The sequence below is a fragment of the Rattus rattus genome, chromosome 2, assembly GCF_011064425.1.
Source record: "Rattus rattus isolate New Zealand chromosome 2, Rrattus_CSIRO_v1, whole genome shotgun sequence".
In the NCBI taxonomy this organism is placed as follows: Eukaryota; Metazoa; Chordata; class Mammalia; order Rodentia; family Muridae; genus Rattus; species Rattus rattus.
In genome coordinates this window covers 225771681-225793982 of record NC_046155.1, presented here as the reverse complement: position 1 = coordinate 225793982, position 22302 = coordinate 225771681, and the positions used below count along the sequence as shown (strand labels likewise).

At 43.4% G+C, this 22302-nt stretch overlaps 1 protein-coding gene across 1 annotated transcript in view; it reads left to right on the top strand.

Annotated features, from left to right (window-relative positions):
- The window catches only part of Epm2a (EPM2A glucan phosphatase, laforin), a 113453-nt gene extending 93404 nt beyond the window's left edge, over window positions 1-20049 (top strand). The window contains exons 3-4 of the mRNA XM_032894979.1: window positions 9945-10186; window positions 19225-20049. Of these exons, the coding sequence (XP_032750870.1) occupies window positions 9945-10186; window positions 19225-19502 (520 nt within the window). The 3' untranslated portion in view covers window positions 19503-20049. The remainder of the gene's footprint in view (window positions 1-9944; window positions 10187-19224) is intronic.
- The last annotated feature ends 2253 nt before the right edge of the window (window positions 20050-22302 follow it).

Here is a 22302-nt window from a genome sequence, read left to right as displayed (position 1 = left end):
TGTCATCACATACAGTCACTGTCTTGATTCTAAGGTTGCTTTTGCTGACATCCATCTTGACTGCATCCATGTCCTCTCTCTGCACACTAACTTTTCCAATTGTGGTAGTCTGAATATGCTTGGCCCAAGGGAAGTGACACTCTTAAGAGGTGTGGCCTTATTGGGGAGGTGTGGTCTTAGAGGAAGTGTGCCTTGTCCTTTGCCTGTCCTGTTTCTTTTCCCATGAAAGTTCTAATGTCACTCTTTCAAAATGAGTCCTTCCCATGTGTTCTTTTTTTTTTTCTTTTTCGGAGATGGGGACCGAACCCAGGGCCTTGCGCTTCCTAGGCAAGCGCTCTACCACTGAGCTAAATCCCCAACCTTCCCATGTGTTCTATAGTTTGGTTTCCAGAAAACTGACCTCAATGAAGAATGAGTTGAAACAGAAAAGTCCACAGTCCCTCAGTCTCAGCTGAAAGTTAGGCCTATGTTCAGTCCAGTAGTTTAGTCTTTCTGTTTTGAGCCCTCCCCACTTAGATTTGACTTGTACTCTATGCTAACCTTTTGTAGTTGTAGAGGAAACAATTTTACTTTCTTATACTCAGCCACAGAGATCACCATGCGCCTGTCCTACAAGACTTGTGTTTCACCTTTCTGGATACCAAGAAGTCTATAGCACTGATTTGTTTTGAAGGTTGTGAACCATTACTTGTCAAGCCCCTCATCCTGGCTCACAGGTGGTGGGTCATCTTCTGTGTCATCACTTTCTCGTCTCTCATTGTCTATATGTAGACGCTTCCTTCTTAAAAGAACACTGGTCACCCTGTGTTAGGGTTTCCATGGGTGACCATGTGTAACTGGATTGCTTCTGTGGAGATCCTACCTTCAATAAGGTCACACTTTCAGAAACTGAATCAAGAATTTGGCTTGTGAATTTTGGGGAAAAGTATGGGCCTAGTTTCACTGTGTTGCTGTGACAAAATATTCTGACCAAAAGCAACTTGGAGAACAGGGATTATCTGGCTTATACGCACAGGTATACTTACAGTCCATCACTGAGGAAAGTCAGGGCAGGAATTTGAAACAGAGTCCAATGAGCAGTGGTTCTCATCCTTCCTAATGCTGTGAACCTTTAATGTACTTCTTGATGTTGTGGTGACCCCCCAACTGTAAAATCATTTTCATTGCTACTTCATAATTGTGATTTTACTACTGTTGTGTATTGTAATGTAAATATCTGACATGCAAGGTATCTGATATGCAATCTCTCGAAAAGATCATTCACTCCCCAAAGGGGTCATGACCCACACAGGTTGAGAACCATTGCTGTAGAGTGAGCCGAGCTGCCTTATTCTATGACTTGTTCACAGGCTCAAGCTCAGCTAGCAGCTCCACATGCCTAGGAATTCGACCTTCACTGTGGGCTGGGACCTCTATATCAGTGTGTTAAGCCAATCCTTTGCAGACATAGCTACAGGCCAGTCTGATCTTCCCCATCTCTCAATTGATACTTCTTAGATGATATTTTGCTGTATGAAGTTGACAGCAGAAGCCAATGAGAACAAGTATCTATCAGTAGTAGGGCTCCACATTGATTTAATTATATGGTACTTAGTAACATTAAAAATGGAAAGAACATAATGTGAGAGTTTTTTTCATACTATATCTTCATTACTTATAATTCTGTTGCTGCAATAAAACAGCATGGCTAAGGCAACTTGCAGAGAAAGTGGATTTATCTGTCTGTAAAATTAATGTCCATATTAGCCAGGACAGTAGGGACAGCATGACAGCAGGCAGCTGGCATGGTGCCAGGAGCAGAAACTAGAGCAAAGTGGATGTGAGGTCATTGACTCTTGAAGCCTACCTTCAGTATCATGCCTCGTTCAGCGAGGCCACGTCTTCGAAACAGCATTACCAACTGGGAGCCACGCGCTCAACTGTCAGAAACGATGGAGGATGTTCCTTATGAGAAACACCACAATCTACATAAGCCATGCAACACTAACCATGTGCTTTCCTACCAGAGCCCCAGTTCCCAGATAATGTCAGGGACTTACTAGTTATTAACAGATGCCCAGGTCTAAAGGGAGGCTTGTTCCACGACGACCTTGTAACGCAATTATCCTGTTTATACTATTCTATGTCTGCCTCATGGCTGGTTACCTCTCCTCATTTTCTGATGTCAGACTCCCTCAGAGTCTGGGTGGTGAATCTTTCCTCCTTTTACTAATTTTCAGAATTCCTCTCTCTTTCTGATGGATGTCCAATCTTCTGATCCTGCCTCAGTTTGTTGGTCATCAGATGTTTATTGATATGTGATGCTCCCACATAATACACAACAGATTATCTCTACATAACATGTGTAAACTAAACGAGAGGCTACCAGTGTTTCCACAAATCAGCATGTACCCATAGCATACTGTAACAGAGCTAGGTTTTGGCTAAGAAACTAATCACTGCCACTCTCCAGACTGGAGATTCTCTTCAAGAAGTTCTTCAGAGTTAACCGGCAGGTGCTGCAAGCACCATGTGAGGGCAGACATTTGAACTGCTCTATAGCGGATAGACTTCAGCAATGGAAACTGTATGTGCTCATAAGGCCAAGAGCACACTAGAGACAGATTTTAATATTTTTCTTTTTGTATTAATGAGATCAAAATTATAGGGTTGGTAGAATTTTCTTCTTTACTTATTATTTAATAGTCAAGTCATATTTTAATTTCACATTGGGTTGGCCATAAAATGTTAAGTAAGCTAAACACAATAAATTATACAACTTGGGAAATCTCTACACCCATACACACACACACACACACACACACACTCATATGCACACAGTCACAAACAGACATACATACATACACAGACGCATACCCATATACAGACAGTCACACACAGATACACATATACACACAGACACACAGACACATAAATGCATACACATGCACAGAGACATACACACACACTTCAGCTGGGTTTTGGTTTTTCAACAGAGACTCAGCAAGATCTATTTTCTGTCCTTGGAATACACTTCTCTGGCATGCTTAGCAAGAAAGCCCAAGCCCATGTTCATACAATCATTCCATCATTTCTATAGTTTCCTAATCTTCGTATTATCTGTGGTCAGACGATAATGCTAATTTCCCCCTTTAGGAGATGCTATTCTGCTGTTTCCAAGGGCCATTAGTAGATGACACCTCCATTGCAGTGTCCACATAATGGACCTGCTGCATCCGTGCCAGCGACTCCTGTCCACACCTGCAGGCAGATTTGCTCGGATGCTCATCCTGCCTCCTGTCCTCATCATTGCCAGCAAGGTCTGCTGTGATTGACAGCTGATGCAGAGCAAGCAGCTCTGATTCTTATGCCTCAGTAGCTCTTGTACCCCAGGTGCCGACCTGTCAGGGGACGCCAACGGCAGTGTTGAGATGTGACTGCCTGGAATCACAAAGCCACATTCAGTCCAATGAATCAAGCTGATTTTGATTCGCAATAAGAAAGCAAGATTCCAGAGTTTTAGCCACCCATTTTCTATGGCCTTCGATTAAGCTGTATTATTAGGAGGGGTTTTATTTAAATTGAAGTTGGTTGAATCACAAAAGAAACAGTATTAATCCAAGTTGGTATGTCTTTACAATATTCTATTCTTTAAAAACATTATTCTTCGAAAGTGGGGTGTGTGTGTGTGTGTGTGTGTGTGTGTGTGTGTGTGTGTGTGTGTGTGTGTTATGCATATGAATGCAGTGCTCAGAGATGTCAGAAGAGGACATCTAATCCCCTGCAGCTGGAGTTACAGGCTCTGGAAGAGGGACAATCTCTTAACCATGAGCTATCTCTCCTGACTCAATGCAAAGTTCTGTTCTCACAAAAATATTTTCAGATTTATTTATTTATTTTATATGTCTGAGTGTTTTGCATACAAATATGTATGTGCATCATGTGTTTGCCTTGTGTCCATGGAGGCCAGAGGAGGATGAGGGAACCCTTGGGACTGGAGTTATGCATGGTTGTGAACCAGCATGTGGATGCTGGGAATTGAAACTAGGTTCTTTGCAAGAGCAAACGTTGCTCTAAACCACTGAGCCATCTCTCCAGTTCCCAGTATTCTATTCTTAATGCATATAACTTTATTAAATATTTCTCATGTCTCACAAGCAGGCTTATTTTAGATATTTCTGAGAACAGTGTGCATTAAAACACGGACACACTTCCTATTCTTAACTATGTCCTTAATGGTTTCCAGTTTCTCATTCTGACTCTAAGTCTTTTGGAGAAGGGCGTGGATTTAAATTGAGAAGTATCTTCATTTACAGAGTTGAGTGTCCCTGGATTTTTATTTTTTAGTCTGAAAATATTTACTCCCTTTAAAAGGAACTAATGTATGTAATAAACTTCTTCCACCACTTACTGAGACGTGCCGAGCCAGTGGGTCTGAAATGCAGTTCCATAGATAAATGGGTAGTTTCTAAGAACACAGAAAAGGCAGGCAGCCCATTAGAATCCTGGTGAATGGACGCTTGTATAAAGGTATTTTCTGGAATGTGAGGGTGAAGCCTGGCTTGGGAACTTCATTCTGGGTTGACGGAGTGTTAATATTCATTTGGCACAGTGGCTGCCATCTGACCTTTCTAAATAATCTATAACATTGCAGCCAAGAGTCTCTATCATAACTCAGAGTCTAAGGAAAATTATTCATAAATATGTCTGGGGGGCTTATAGTACAATGTATGATACAACGGTAAGCCACCCACTTGTTTAAATTTATCTAGAGGAGATTTTTTTTTTTACTATGTAAATCTCACATTTCAATAATTATCTTTTACCTTAAAAGCATTCATATTAAAAACCATTTAAATTACCACTGACACAGAAAGAAGACTAGACACAAGTGGAAATGAACAAAAATGAATTTTTAATAGTGTCCAATTACCCTTCTGAGTGAAGCAAAAGCTGATTTACAGTTTAGGAAGTACAGTGTGCACCTCATTACCTCCAGGGTGTAAGTAAGGCTATGTCACCTGCTGTTAGAACGAGCAGGAACAGGATGGCTCTAAGGGACAGGCACTTCGGCTGTCTGTTTAGCAGAACCCACTGATTTGTGTGTTTCTAGCAAACCCCAGGCTTTACCTCTGCACCCCATATGACCCTCGGTTTGATTCTACTTTTAACTCATTCTCCATTTTTTAGTACAGTGGTCTCTGCAAAGTCTACCTTCAATTATCTGTATTCTGGGTTCACAACCTCTTGTTTAAAATAATCGGACAGGGCTGGAGAGATGGCTCAGCGGTTAAGGGCACTGACTGCTCTTCCAGAGGTCCTGAGTTCAATTCCCGGCAACCACATGGTGGCTCACAACCATCTGCAATGGAATCTGGTGCCCTCTTCTGGTGTATCTGAAGACAGCAACAGTGTACACATACACATAAATAAATAATTCTTTAAAAAATAAATAAAATAAAAATAGTCAGACATTATTTAATTCTCCTTTCTTAACTGTAGAACTTGAATTATCATATCACCAGACAAAGAGTCATGTAGGTTATGAAAATGTTGGAAATACCTACTATAGAGTCTGGGGTTTATTTGTGATGCAGATGTGTAAAGACTTGTTTTCATTAGACACATAATGTCGGATGCATATCTACCTATCTATTTAATGTTGACCCTGGCCTTAATTTTTGCTTTGACTTTTCCATTGTTTAAAATTTATTTTAGGAGCAGAGCAGAATGAGAAAACAGAATAACCCCCTCCCCATGCTCCTTTTAGCAACATTGGGATTCTATAGACTGACTCTGGTAGGGAGTCTGTTCTCACCTGCACCCCCCTAATGCTCAACCGGGTTTACCTTTTGCATATCAAAGTGAAGTGTTTTTTCACGTTTTAATAAAATCCTTTGTGAAAAACCAGCCAGCCACTTTATTTTTGCATGTACTGAATGTATTAAAATGCCCCTATTCAAAATGAACAGAATTTAAGAGCACTCTGAGTAACATTTGAAATTCAATTTTTCTGTCATCAATACACATTTTGACATTTTGCCAGTCCACTTAAAATTTTTCCCAGCAAAACAAGTGATTCTATTCAATAGGTTATGCTACTTAATTACCTAAACGAGGTTCCTGCTTCCCGTTCTCACAGCGTGGTGTAGCCGAGTGTGTTCAGCCCAACTGCAGAGTATACGTCTGGAGGTCCCAAACAACCACTGCAAAGGCATTCTGCAGGATCCTGGAGGAGGAGCGTTACAGGAGGAACAGAAAGATGGCTGTGTGTCTAGGTATCCTCATTCCCTAGCAGAGGGAAGAGACAGGCACACAATCGGCTGTCAAATGTTTGCACTGTGTGAACATTAAGCCCTCAGGGACCTCATCCTCCCTGGTGCAGGTCTCGGCATTCTGCATGTGTAGTGTACCCAGAAGACTCTCATACAGAGATCCCATGCCCATCTTCCAGCACCTCTATGCTTCTCTTGGTTCTTTTTGCATTTATACCTTCATTTCACCCTGTCATATTTTAATAAGAATTTCCATAAGGACATGTTGCAAGCCTTTTAGATAAGAACCTGGGGAAAAAAATAACCTTTCTTGTCTGGTCAACAGGGGTTTAGCCTTAGAAAGGTAGTTATGTCTTTTGAGATATTTCTACTGAGGATGAGAAATACCTACATTTGAAGAGGTTTTCAGGTTCACCTCAGCAACAACAAGAATTGCCAAAACAAAGAAGCAAAAATAAAATAAAAAAACAGAAGACAAACAAATGAAAACAAAAGAAAGAAAACCAACATAGACTTCATGCTAAAAAGTAGGCGGCTGTTCTATACCTTGTGGCATTCGAGTGAAGAAAATAGAGAAAACTAAAGTTGGATTTTAGCTAGTATGATGCACTCACACGGTATGTCAGTATGATGCTCAATATGAAATATGATTATAGCGTCATATAAACTGTACTTAGTTTCAGTATGTCAGTGAGTACCTTATTCAAATGACTAGTACTTAATTGTAGTTAGTTCATGGAAAATTTCTGTAATTCAGTTCCTTTAGACCCATTGCAAAGAGGAAAACTTCAGAGTCTTAGACATGGTAAGTGCCTTGCCCTAAAGTCATAACGTTATTACCAAATACCAGTACTGGCATTTAAAGTTGGCCTTTCTGGCTATCTGTAACACTACTTCTGTTATAGGTTAAAAAACATTAGAGTGCTTTTTCAGATATCTAATATGGAACGTCTATTTTGCTCTAGATCCCTCTTTTATTTACATACATGCACAATAAAAATATACTTGTTTTACTTGCATGTATGTCTGTGCACTGTTTTTGCAGTACCCATAAGGGCCCAAAAATGGCACCAGGTACACTGGAACTGGTGTAACAGACACTTTTTAGCTTCCATGTGGTTGCTGGGAACTAAACCTGGGTCCTCTGCAAGAGCAATAGGTGCTTTTAACCACTGGGCAGTCTCTGCAGCCACATATGTGTCTGTGTTTAAAATATGATTAGAGTTACAATACTATTGTCAGAACAACAGTCTCTGGTGAGAAGTCTGGTGTGATTCTGATAGGTCTGCCTTTATATGTTACTTGACTTTTTCTCCCTTACTGCTTTTAGTATTCTTTCCTTGTTTTGTGCATTTGGTGTTTTGACTATTATGTGATGGGAGGAATTTCTTTTCTGGTCCAATCTATTTGGAGTTCTGTAGGCTTCTTGTATATTTATGGGCACATCTTCCTTAGGTTAGGGAAGTTTTCTTCTATAATTTTGTTGAAGACATTACTGGCCCTGTAAGTTGGGAGTCTTCATTCTCTTCTCTACCTATTATCCTTAGGTTTGCTCTTCTCATTGTGTCCTGGATTTCCTGGATGTTTTGGGTTAGGAGCTTTTTGTGTTTTACATTATCTTTGATTTTTGTGTTGATGTTTTCTATGATATCTTCTGCCCCCTAAGAGTCTCTCTTCTATCTCTTGTGTTATGTTGGTGATGCTTATATCTACAGCTCCCTGTCTCTTCCCTAGGTTTTCTATCTCCAGGGTTGTCTCCCTTTGTGCTTTCTTTATTGTTTCTATTTCCATTTTTAAATCCTGGATGGTTGTGTTCGATTCCTTCACATGTTTGTTTGCGTTTTCTTATAATTCTTTAAGGGATTTTTGTGTTTCCTCTTTAAGGGATTCTACTTGTTTACCTGTGTTGTCCTGTATTTCCTCAAGGGAGTTATTTATCTTCTTCTTAATGTCCTGTGTCATCATCATGAGATGTGATTTAAATACAAATCTTGCTTTGGTGGTGTGTTTGAATATCCAGTATTTGCTTTGGTGGTAGAACTGGGCTCTGATGATGCCAAGTAGTCTTGGTTTCTGTTGCTTGGTTTCCTCTGCTTGCCTCTCACCATCTGGTTGTCTCTGGTGTTAGCTTGTCTTGCTGTCTGTGACAGTGGCTTGACCCTCCTGTAATCCTGTCTATCAGCACTCCTGGAGACCAGCTTTCTCCCAGAGGGATCTGGGTACCAAGAGCTGTGGGACAGGGTTAGCTCAGTGTGCAGGCGGAAACTGGAAGGATCGAGTCCCAGTCTGCTCCTTGGTTCCTGTGTCCAGAGCACTCCAGGAGGGTTCCTCTTGGGCCAGGAATGCGATCAGAAGTGGTGGTCTCCCCTGTGCTCTCAGGATTGTTAGTACTTCTGAGTGTCCTGTTCTCTCTCCAGGGGATCTGGGTACAGAAAGCTGTGGGACCAGGTCGGCTGCTGGCACAGGTGGAAACTTGAGGACCCTTGCTCCTGGTTCCTGTGTCCTGAGGACTCCAGGCAGGTCCCTAGGAGCAGAAGTGGTGGTCTTAGCTCTGCTCTCTCAGGTGTGTCAGCGCTCCTAGTGACTGGCTTTCAGCTCTGGGTGCAGGCAGACTGGAAGGATCCTTTCTGTGACTGCTCCTAGGTTCCTATGTCCAGAAGGCTCCAGGCAGGTTCCTCTTGGTTCAGGAATGTGAGCAGAAGTGGTAGTCTCCCCTGAGCTCTCAGGATTGTCTGCGCTTCTGAGAGCTCCAGCTGTCCTCCCCGTGGGATCTGGGTACAGAGAGCTGTGGGACTGTGTCAGTCATTGGTGCAGGCGGAAACCGGAAGCATTATTTTTACACAAGAATTATTTTCTTTCCATTATGCTTCTTTTTGTATGTTGCAAGTACAAAGAGAACTCTATTTGTGTTTCTCTCAACTACATATCTTAAGCTGAACGATTTAAATACATGGCACAACTCGTGTAGTTGAGTCTCTAGGGAAATGTTTCTCAAGATTTAGAATTTGAATAAACAAGGTCACCTGGGAAATAGTGGATATCTGAAACTCGATGGTAATATTCGCTCTCTCCTTCCTATCTGTCTGTCTGTCTGTCTATATATCCATCCATCCATCCATCTATCTATCTATCTTTTACTGATAGTTTTAAAGAAAACCAATGAACTTAAAGGGAGAGCCCTTTATGACATCTCTTATGAACATATAGAAAACGTTTGGGGGATAATGGACTTAATCTTTGGTTTTGAATTTATTTAACACAAGTTTTCTGTTTCCTAAATTTAGTGTGCTTCACAGGTCTAACACTGTTGGAAGAATTTTATGAAGTGATTAAGGAGTGGTGATGGCTGTGTTGAAATATGTTTTTTTTTTTTAAATTTTGGATTTGAGATGGCTGTAGGTGGTTTTTATGTTTAATGTATTTAAAATGAATTGATAGAATTTGTGTAACAGTCATAGAGTATGTTCAACTTGGTGAGTTTATTTTCATATGTTGCTGGACTTAGTTTTTAATGTCAACTTCCTGGTGTGCTTGTCGATCTCATAATAAGTTTTCCTAAAACAGCAATACAAGTAGTTTTAAAAAAAATTAGTATTATTTCTTATATCCTTAAAATCCAGCCTTTCCTTAGCCTTCCTGAGAACTCAAGTTAGAACCTTAGTAATGGTTGACCCTGTACGATCTTTCTAGAATTCTACCAAATATCTGGTTGGGTAGCTGCCCTCGACAACTGGAGCATGTGACCATCAAACTGAAGCATGAACTGGGAATTACGGCTGTCATGAATTTCCAGACTGAATGGGATATCATCCAGAATTCTTCAGGCTGCAACCGCTACCCGGAACCCATGACTCCAGACACCATGATGAAGCTGTATAAGGAAGAAGGCTTGGCCTATATCTGGATGCCTACTCCAGACATGAGCACTGAGGGTAAGGGCCGGAAGGAGCACTCTGAGTCCCTGATGAACTTGCTTCAGGGGTTCCTGTTTGTCTTTCCGTCATCTATAACTGAATGCCTTAACTATGAGTTATAAAAATGGAATCCACATAAGGAAATGTCATTTCATATGTATATATATATATACATATATACATATACATATATATATATATATATATGCAATCTACTGTGTGGTGGTGTTATGCTGATGACTGGGAACACAGTGCATATACTCCCTAAAGGATGGCAAGTGTTAATGAATGAACTAAAGTAGGGGTTTAAAAGCACAACGGGTTGGTTTTAAAGACACACAGATAGTTCGGAGAGCTTGTGTAGATAATCTAGAAAGCTTTTCGAGGCAGTGATGTCTGAGGTACTGTCTGAGCAGTGACTGGGGAGAGGGCAAGATGGGAGAGGATGGAAGAAAGCAATTTAGAAGAGTCTTATGCCCCTAGAGGATGCGGCATGTTGTGAACTGAAAGATCAATGTGGCTAAAGAACTGAGACTATGAAAGCACCCTTAGGACTTGAGCTACTGCAGCGATGTCACAGGAATGATGTCACAGGAATGATGTCACAGGAATGATGTCACAGGAACGATGTCACAGGAGAAGGAGAAAGGAGAAGCCGGGGGGATGCAAAGGTTCCTTTTGTCTTAGTTTGTTTACCGGAAGTATTTCTATTGCTACGTGAACAGACTGGAGCTGGGTCTGGGAGTCCAGTGAGGAGGGTGCAGGAAGATGGGTGGTAACTGGGAGGTGAGGCATGGAGGGTGTGGGGAGGAGCACGGTAGTGAGTCGGCGTGGACTGGGAATCATGCAAGAACAGTCATTATGAATGGGTTATCATGGTCGGGTACCGCTGGGGAAGCAGGCAAATAAGTCATAGTTGTGACAACATAAGTACGCAGCAGCAAGACAAGTTCAGAACCAATTACAGCGCAGAGGAGAATGGACAGTGAACGATGCCATGTGCCCTGGAGATTATGGCTTCTCTAGACGGGCAGATAGGCAGGCTACACGATTTTCATGGCATTTGAAGTAGGCCTGGCTTGGACGGGGAGATGTGGGCAGAGAGAGGGCAATGTGGGGGCAAGGAGGAGCACAGAAAAGGGCACAGAAGCTTGGACTTGTAGAAGAGCCATTTATAGATACGATTGACAGTTGCTGAAAATTAGGGCTGACTTTTCTGGTAAGAGAATGACATCCCGATGACAGTATTACTAACGTGTCAGCAGGGGGCAGCAGAGAGCTGTAGAGGGTGCATGGGGTTGGGGAGTTTGGTGATTTGCTCTTCTGGGTAAAATTGGCAGTGAAGCCTGGCCAGGAAGCTAGAAAACATTTCTCCCCCACTCAGCTCTCTCTGTGTAATGCATGCTATGTCTCCCAACACCTCTCAGGAACAAAATGGATTAATTCATCAGCTTCAAGAAGATTCTAGGCAGACATTGTAGTCAGCCCATTTTGCAGAGGAAGAGACAGGTACAAAAACGGTTATGTAATGGGACCAGGACCTAAGACTGGAAAGAGTCATGTCCCAGATTTCAAGTGTGTCATTCTGACTCACAGAACTGCTGCTCCCAAAGCCGGGCTGCGAGGTAGCAACTACCCGTTTCTTTGTATGCTTCAAGCAGTGTTCCCAGGCCCACATGGTTTCAGTTCTTGATGAGTTGCAGTCAAGCGAAGTCGTGCACTGAGGGGACATAGTTTGTCTCCCAGCAACCAGAGGTCTGTAAAGCAGAGCCCCTGAGGGCCATAGGAAACCCACCTCACTGGCCATCTTGACCCTTCAGAAACCTCAGGTGGAATTCCAGAGCCCTGCCTTTTCTTGAGGCCAAACCCCAAACAAACCAGTTTGCATAAACAGAAGGACAGATGAACTCTCGGAAGATTGTTCCTCTAGTTTTTTTTTTTTTTTTTTTTTTTTTTGGTTCTTTTTTTGGGAGCTGGGGACCGAACCCAGGGCCTTGTGGGCTGAGCTAAATCCCCAGCCCGTTCCTCTAGTTTTAAGACAAAGAATTGTGCCAGAGATTTTTGCTTGGCTTCTGTGGTTCTAATTTCGCAACTTTGTTGCCCACCTGGGTAAACAGGAGGGGAACCTGCAGGGAGCAGTGGAGCCATTCATTCTCACTGCTACTCTCTCACCCCATCCCGTGCTCTGCTAAAGGAAGGGTCTGAGGTTAAAAGGCAATTTGCACAGTAGCTTGGTGTCATCTATGGCTAGGAGCCATTGTAATTGTATTCAAAGCATGGCTGTGGGGGCTCACTGGGTCACCAGGTCAGGGTGTCCATGGTAACTCCATGCAGAGCTAACATAGCAACAGGGTGAGAGCCAAGGAGCTCACCACTGCAGTAGCCCAAACTCTGACTCTGAAGAAAGGATTTCTTTGGTTCGGTTGGACCTTGACAGGTTATCAAAGAGTTAACCATTCCAGAGTGGCAGGGTGACTTTCTCCCAACAGATTAATCTATGTAGCGTACAATTACAGACCAGGGCACGTATAGATTACTCTACCTGGGTATTTTTAGAACTCCAGGGGGAGGAGCAGGATCTGTCTGGAAGCATTCCGAGCTGCTGCATAATGCTGTCGGGCGAAGTCTGGAAGGAGAGTCTGTTAGACTCGATTGTCATAGACTGGCTGCAGTCAATTGTCCTATTGATCCTTCCCGTTGTACATTTTGTCATATAAGGACGGCTGGCTTAGACATCTTCCTTTTCAGTTCTTCTTCTTCTTCTCTCTCTCTCTCTTTTTTTTTTTTTTTTTTTTAAGGTTTGTCTCTTTCACCTGGGAATGGGAAAAAAAAAAAACTCAAATCAAAGAAATAAACTGTATTGGCTCATTTAAACTCCTATCTCAGGGGAAGTTCCATTGAGTATTGATCTCTGCTCTGTTCCTGTAACAGCTTAACCCTTTCCTTCCCAGGGAGTTCTAAGACCCTGGGCGTTGCTTCATTATCCCGGCTTCAGTCATTCTCTCGTTCAGCAGACTCAATTCACCTCTGCCTTTCTGCTGCAACACTGACCTTGGAGCCTAAATACCTGGCGGGAGCCTGGCTGTCCTTGGGGGCTAGCTAGCTTGTGGTATAGGCAGGTCTATTCCTGTACTGGCCATCCAGGGATGGGATCTCTATTATATAGAGATTACTGTAACAGACTATAGGAGTAGTCACAAGTTTAAAAGAATTTTATTAATTCTGAGAATTTCGTAAAATGTATTTGGACACCCCCACCTACAGGCCTCCCTGTAATTCCTTCTAGATCCATTCAGCACCCTTACCTTCTTATACACTTTCCATTTTGCACTCTCTTTTTCTTTGTTTTCTAAGTAAATCATGGTACTCGCTTTGTGCTGCCTATATGGTGCATGGTCAACCTAGAGGAGACACTTTTGCAAGGAAAAATGGCTCTCCTGCCGAGAAGCTGTCAAGTGCCCATAGCCCTCAGTTAGGGGTGGGAGTTCTTTATTTACCAAAAGATGTTACAGATAAGATAGACCCTCATTTGTACTATATCCCAAAGGTGGAAAACAAGACGTTCTAGGTAAAATAATAATGTACAGTTGTATGTCACTCCCAGGATAAGAAAGGAAAGATGTAGATGTAGCTGTAGATTTCTTCCTTGGTCAACTTTAGACCTTTGAGAGGCTTTCGACCTCCCTTAACTCAGGTAGTAGAGTCGGATGACAAAATGTTCTTCCATTTCTTATCGCCTTGGCCTGTTCTATACCTGCCTCCCTTTCAGGGAGCTTTTAGTCATTCCAGACTTAGATTAGCCTCTCAGCAGGTATGGAGCAAGAGGTAGAACCATGTGTCAGATCAAACAAGTAGGATTGCCTGACTGTTGTTCCCCGTTCCTTTTTATAGAGGATGTAATGATTGTTGAGTGTCTATTTACACCCAACGCTTGTTTTAAATTCCAAGGAGAGAAACACAGATGGTGGAGTATTTTGTTTGACCTACATAAGGTTTGCGATCTTTTTTTTTTTTTTTCCAATTTAGTTAGCAACATTTAAAAACCTGGAATATTTTCCATAAGAAAAAAAGAATCTGGGAACTGGGGAGATGGCTCAGTGGTTAAGAGCGCTTGCTGCTCCTGCAGAGGACTTGGGATTCCCAGCTCGCACATGGTAGCTCACAACCGTCTGTCACTCCAGTTTCAGGGGATTTGACACCCCCTTCTGGTTCCCACCATCACAGAATCTGCACAGGACACATGTGTGTAAATGGAGGCAAACAATCATACACATGATAACAATAAAATAAACCTTTACAAAATAATTAGGTTTTCTTTTTTTTTTCCACTGTACTGCTTAAGGCTGGAAACTTATCAAATTCTGTGTCACACACACACACATGTACACACACACACGCACATGCATACTCACACATGAACAGATTAAACTTACCTTTTGGTGCTCTGACTGGCATGGACTCCCTTGTACACTGGGGATCCTGTTTTCATTCCTTGGTGACTCAGGCTGTCTGCATTGGAGACAATGGATGCAAATGTCTTAGAGCCAGGAAAATACTTCGGGTCTCACAGGGTCACAGCCACGTGGAGGGACTTGTGAGAGCAGAGACTGAGATGACGCAGAAGGTACCAGCAGCCGGGTGGATGAGGCAGGAACACAGCACAGGAGCGAAGACTCCGGCTTTGGAGTCAGACTGTTGGGCAGCAATGGATAACGGTTTAAATAACCAGGACAGATCTCCAGGCCTCAGTTCCTTCGTGCAGAAGTTGAGGATAAGAGATATAGCACCTGCTATAGGATTCCCCCAGAGAAGCAAGACTCGTTCTCTAACTCCTAAGCTGTGGACTTTCTTCATCATTTATTGGAAGTAGATTTTTTTCATACAATATCTTCAGTTATGAGCCTCCTCTCCTCCTTCCTAGGCCCCCCTCCTTCCACTTACCCAAACTCACAATCTTTCTTTCTCATTAGAAAAGGGACAGGAATCTAAATAAATAAAAGAACACAGTAAACACTAACAAGAACAGGACAAAACAAATAGGAAGGAAAGGCACAAGAAACACATGCAGACATGCAGACACAGGAGCACACGTACTTGCACACAGAGAGAATGCATAGAAGAAGACAAAACTGGTAACCGTCATATGTAAGCAAAGGTTCTGTAGGGTAAAAAACAAACAAACAAACAAAACCTCCAACAATGTCATCAGTTAGCTGAGCGTGGGGCTGTCCTCACGTGCGGTTTGTGTACCCAGCGAGACTCCATCAGAGAAAAGTTTCCCTTTGGGAGCAGTTATCAGTTGGAGATAGCTTCTGGGATAGGGATGGGGGCTTGTGCCCACTTCTCTCAACACTGGAACCCCATCTGGGTTAGATGGGTGCAGGCCTGTCTACTTGTGCATGCTGCCACAGTCTCTGTGACTTCATATGTCTGTCAGTCCTGTGTGTCTAGACAGGCTTGCTGCCTTGCTATCTCCCATCTCCATGGCCTACTACAGTCTTTCTACCCATTTGATCCTGTGGTTCTAGTCCCCACTCCATCTATCCACAACTATCTATTCTAGCTCCCCTTCCAAGGGACATCCTTGATTCCCCATCTGGTCCCTTCCTCTACACCTGTCCTCTTGGTTACACAGGTTGAACCCCTGTAGCCTGCTTATCAAAGAGCTAACATCCACATATAAGAGAATACATACCATATTTTTCTTTCTGGGTCTGGATTACTTCACTCGGGATGATTTTCCATCCACCTACCTGGGAATTTCATGATTTCCTTCTTTTTAACAGCGGAATACTGTTTCGTTGTGTGTATTTCATTTTCTTTATGCATTTATTTATTGGCTGACAATCTTGGCTGCTTTCAATGTCTAGCTATCATGAATAGAGCAGCAGTGAACAAGATTGAGCAGGTGTCTCTGCAGTAGGATGTAGAGTCCTTTGGGGAGTGTGGCTGGATCCTGAGATAGGTTTGTTCCCAGATTCCTGAGGAACCAACACACTGATTTCCACAGTGGGCTGGACAGTGGCCTTGTTTCTTGAACAACCTTTCTGCAGATGGAAGGAAAGGGTAGGGAATCACATCGTCTGAGCTGTTGGAGCAGATATGTTCTTGAGGAATGTCTGTCTACAGGGGGCGTCTTGACTGATTCTGTGGAAGACATAGTGTGGCAGAATGGTCAGCTGAGATTGAGCCCTGCAGCTCCCACTGCAGACAGCCACTCTGGTCTCCTTACGGATTGGGGATTAGATTGAAAAAGTATATTTAAGATATTCCTGTTTGATTCCTGATGTGGTAACTATTGCAGGGAACTTGTCCTGGGGACTAGAACGGGAAGAAGCCACGATTCCATAATCATCAGGGGGCTTCTCTTTCTACCAGAAACTGCTCACAGATTTCACTGTGATGGAGCAGATCTTACCCTTAGTCTAGTCACTCCAACATACCCTGGATGTTCCCCACCTCTGATCTTGAGATAAATTGTGGATGTTGCACACTGAGATTGCCACGAGGAACCCACTGGCTGATGGGATGCTCTGGATATGGAGTGCCACCCAGAGGGTAAATGTCCCCGCCAGCGGGGACCCAGTTATTCAGGGTCCCGAAGAGGCTTTCTACCTGTGGGCCAAAATGGGGGTGAAGAGAAGAAGGAGACCAAGCAAGAGTTCTGTTGTCAAGGTCTCGTTTATTGAGAGGAATGTACAGCATTTAAAGCTCTGAGGCAGGAAATGAAGCAGGAACTGAAGCTTAGGGTGGGGGAGTTTGGGAAGTGCCCAAGGATATAAGGTGAATCACTATACTGCAAGATATCCTCCTATAACAAAGAGGCAACAGTCTTCCGGGGACATGTTCTTTGAAAAGGTCGAACCCTTCTCAGGAATCTGCTCAGGGACATCCGGTGTTTAGCTCAGGCTGAAACATCCTGTCATTGCTCCCAGGGTCTTCCTGGGAGAGGCTCTTAGTTCAACAACCTCAAGTCTGTATGGCAGTCAATTCAAGGTTAAACCTCTGTGGCCATGCAGCCCAGAGTCAAGTAGCCACCTTGAGCTATGCATACACAAAGCGGCTAGGCCCAAATCCAATACGGCTCACTGCAGGTAAATGTGTGGCAGGCTACTTAGTGAAATCATGAATACAGATTATGTGAAATTAACATTTGGGCCACTGTTGGGCATCTGGGAGCTGGAATATAACTATTTCAGATGCTTTTAGGAATGGGGAGTGTGTGTGTGTGTGTGTGTGTGTGTGTGTGTGTGTGTGTGCGCACGCGTGCGCACACATGCACGCGTGTGCCTATAAGAGAAACAGAGACAGAGAGACAGAGACAGAGAGACACATATAGAGACTCACATACACACATAGAGAGAGACAGACAGACACACAAAGAAACTGAGAGAAAACATTTAAAAACTGCTGGGTGGTGCCTGTGACTTTGCACTGCTTCCTTAGAGGGGCTGACAGAATTCAGGCAGGAAGACTAGAATAACATCATGACTTTGCTGCAGTTGCTTCTGTCTCAGAGCACGATAAACCTGAAGTGAGGTGGGTGACTGAGGGGGCCTTGGAGCCATGGTGAGCATCTGTGAAAGCTCTACCTTTCCAGGTGCTGGCTCCTGGTGAGGTGCTGGGTCCTGGTGAGGTGCTGGGTCCTGGTGAGGTGCTGGGTCCTGGTGAGGTGCTGGGTCCTGGTGAGGTGCTGGGTCCTGGTGAGGTGCTGGGTCCTGGTGAGGTGCTGGGTCCTGGTGAGGTGCTGGGTCCTGGTGAGGTGCTGTCTTCTGGTGAGGTACTGGGTCCTAGTGAGGTGCTGGGTCCTGGTGAGGTACTGACTCCTGGTGAGGTACTGGGTCTGGTGAGGTGCTGTATTGGCCCTTTCAGGGCACTAGTACTTCCTAAAAGGACAGCTAAGGAATGAATGCTCCTGTAGGAGAATCTAGGCTTCCATAAAGATCTGTAAATGAGAGAGCAGCTTCTCATCTCTTCAGCCATTCAATGGGAACCACAGTGTGAAGACTACATGGGTCTGGTCTCTGTACTCCCAGGATATCCTTCTGGGGTTATGTTCTTCTCTATGAGATACAGAGAAACTAGACAATGCTAAGTTGAAACTGAATAGTTAAAATTCGATAATTCTAAATAGTGATCCTCTTTCATTTCCTTCCAAAGTAATTGATCATGATGTTGTCCATCCAGACACTAGACAGATAAAAATCTTGCTAAGCATGTCTGTAGAGAGACCCTGTGAGCAGAAAAAGTAGTCATCTCCGAGCTCAAGCTCAAAGGCTGGTTGTTGGGCACTCTTCTGCCTGGCAGGATGCCAGTAGCCATTGGGGCTCAACAAGTGCAAACAAACTTCTCAGGATGCAGAGACGATTGGATAATCTAATCACCAAAATAGCAGCACAACTTCCCAACAACACAGGAAGGACTCACATCCATGTCAGTATTTACTGTGCTGTGGTGGTGGCATACACGAGTGGTTATCTTACAGGCGTCGGCTGTAAGCCAGCCACTCCACTACTTGAATGAAAATGAGCGTATTAAATTCTGTTTCAAGTCGCTTTTGTCTAATCAGTGAGTACGACCAAGTTGTTAACCAGCGGGAACTAATTACGTACTTTCCATTTGCCTAGAAGGAAGTGAAATTGAGGGGGACAGGACTTATCAAGTTTTCTTTGAAACTCTCTAAAGCCACCGCCAGATCTTGGCAAACCCTTCTAAAAAAGAGGTTAAAGTCCTTTCTTCTACCCACAACCTCACAAAAGCATGTGGTAGTTAGCTTCTAGAGAAGTTTGCAACAAGGGCAAAGCCGTTCAAAAAGCAGTGATGTCCCTGGAGTAGTCAGGTTCATAACTGACTTGCCTCTGGGATATTCTCTCCACTTCGGTATTCTCAGGTTTTAAATTTGTTTCCCTTTTGCCTTGAAACCAAATAAATGAAGCAAGCTGCCACACCCTGTCTTCTCCAAGCTCCACGTTCTGCCACAGTGGCGCATTATTGCATTACTAGCAGTGACGTGGTGGTTTCTCTATTCACACATGTTCTATGCTTTCTCTACCTAGGCCGCGTGCAGATGCTGCCACAGGCTGTGTGTCTCCTGCACGCGCTTCTGGAGAACGGACACACGGTGTATGTCCACTGCAACGCTGGTGTGGGCCGCTCCACTGCTGCGGTATGCGGCTGGCTCCACTACGTCATCGGCTGGAGTCTGCGCAAGGTGCAGTACTTCATCATGGCCAAGAGGCCTGCGATCTATATCGACGAAGAAGCTTTGGCCCAAGCACAGCAAGACTTTTTTCAGAAGTTCGGGAAGGTTCACTCTTCCATATGCACTTTGTAGGTGACCAACCACCTCTTCTAACCGCCTTAGTAAGGAACTTGGGGGTGTGGCTAGTGGAAGACCTGGAGACAAAGGCGCCATCTGAACAGGGGATGGTGTTACCTGGAGATACCTTCTATTGTGGCTTGGTTGGGCTTAGGTGTGAAATATTTTACAAAGGAAACTGAATGCCATGTGAGAAAACTTCAAAGGACACTGGCAGTGCAATGAATGCCCATAGTTGCTGATGCCGTGGGCTGGGGGCCTTTGCCTACAGGCTTCGCATAGATGCATTTATAGATTTGTGACTCTTTGGCATGCAAAAGACAAGAGAGTGGTTAAGTGGATTTTTATCATTACTGTGAGTGTCACACACACACACACTCTGCATGTGTACACACACACACACACACACACACACACACACACACACACACACACACACACACAGCTTTTTACTGAACTGAAATTGCAGTCATGGCTTTCTGTAATTCCCTTCATCCTGTTTCATAGTTGTTGACATCTCTAAGACACCACCCTCCTAATTTTCCTGTCTTCCCGGTATGACTGCAGAAATAGAGTTCACCCTCTGTTTTTTCTCCTCTTTTTATTGCCTTTTTTTTTCTTGGGGCAGAGTTTGTAACTACTTATTTAGTGTAATACACAAAACTGACCCTTGAACTCATGGTAACCCTCTTGCCCTGACCTCCTAGAACTGGGATGAAAGGTGTGTGCCTTATACTCAATGCCACTATTTTTCAGTTGAGGTTTGTTGAGTGTAGGCTGGCTTGCCCAATCTCATGTTGAGTAGGAAGGAGACGAAGCTCGCAATCCAGTTTATTTGGCTCAGAGCTGCTTTCAGTGCCATTGTGGGTTTTTTTTATTTTAACCAGACTATCATGGCTGCAGCTTTGTCTATCTTGGGGTAACATTGCTACCCCTGCTGTTGTTTCTACAGTGGCAAATGAAACAGTTCTCTGATGCATTGCCAAAGAATGCATCAGCAAAACTTTGCCTCCTAAGATATAAAATCTAGAAACAGAGCTGTGTTCCATCTTCTGGAAGATAGTGCCCAACTACAACTTATATGTTAAGGGCACAGAAGGGGACTTATCTTTAGTTGAATGCCACTGTGTGCCAGTCACTTCCCTATCTTTAATGCCATCACCACTCTTTCTGGACAAGGTCATCATCTCTGTTCAGATGGGGAAGTTGAGGCCCAGAGAATTTAAAGCACTTGTCTATTTCTGTTGTCATGGATGAAGCTAGGTTTGTCTCTCAAATCCCATACTGACAAAAGTTAAAGTATGATGCTTAAATATGTTTCTCTGCCATATTTTATAATCATGTGTTAATAGGTAGAGGTGGTTATTTGGAAGGCACAGAGACAGTAAGGCCACAGCATAAGTTGAGCAGTGTTCAGAAAAGGGAATATGTTCTTAACACTTAGAGGGGGTGGCAAAAGAGAGAGAGAGAGAGAGAGAGAGAGAGAGAGAGAGAAGAGAGAGAGAGAGATTGAGATTGATTTTTTCAGCATGATAACACCCATGGGAGGTGGCATTTGCTTTGGGCAGAGCAGTCTACAGGAAACATTTCTCTTGTAATTTGACAAAGTTAAGTCTATAAGCCAGCATCAAGTGATGTACAGCCTCTCCTATGAAATACAGCCAGATGTAGTTGTTGTGTTTAAGAACCAATTTATGCTGCCTGCCCCTGGAACTGAACTGAACTGGTCACACAGCTCTCTGTACCCAAATCCCATGGCGGAGAGAGTTGGACTCTCAGAAGTGCAGACAATCCTGAGAGGTAAGGGGAGACTGCCAGTTTTGCTCACATTCCTGGCCCAAGAGGAACCTGCCTAGATCAGCTGGATACAGGAAGTTAGGAGCAGTCAGTGGCAAGATTCTTGCACTTTCTGCCTGTACCAACAGCCTAAAGCTAGTCCCCTGGCGCTCTGAGACACCTGAAAGCAGAGGTAAGAACAATTCCACTGCTCCAAGTGACCTGCCTGAAGACTGCAGGAAACACAAATCAGAAGCAGCCATCTGTTCCCAGATTTGACTGAAAGAAAACAGGTCTCCAGGAGTGCTGACACACAGGCTTACAGGAGGGTCAAGCCACTGCAGAGACAGCAAGACAAGCTAACACCAGAGACAACCTGATGGCAAGAGGCAAGCAGGGGAAACAAAGCAACAGAAACCAAGACTGTTTGGCATCATCAGAGTCAAGTTCTGCCACCAAAGCAGATACTGGATATCCAAACAGACCAGAGAGCAAGATTTGGATTTAAAACCACATCTCAAGATGATGATACAGGACTTTAACAAGAACATAAATAACTTCCTTAAAGAAATACAGGACAACACAGGTAAACAAGTAGAAGCACTTAAAGAGGAAACAAAAAATCTCTTAAAGAATTACAGGAAAACACAACCAAGCAGGTGAAGGAATTGAACAAAACCATCCAGGATTTAAAAATGGAAATAGAAACAATAAAGAAAGCACAAAGGTAGACAACCCTGGAGATAGAAAAATCTAGGAAAGAGATCAGGCGTCGTAGATGCAAGCATCACCAACAGAATATAAGAGATAGAAGAGAGAATCTCAAGGGGAGAAGAAAACATTGACACAACCATCGAAGATAATGTAAAACGCAAAATACTCCTAACCCAAAACATCCAGGAAATCCAGGACACAATGAGAAGATCAAACCTAAGGATAATAGGCATAGAAGAAAGTGAAGACTCCCAACTTAAAGGGCCAGTAATATCTTTAACAAAATTATAGAAGAAAACGTCCCTAACCTAAAGAAAGAGATGCC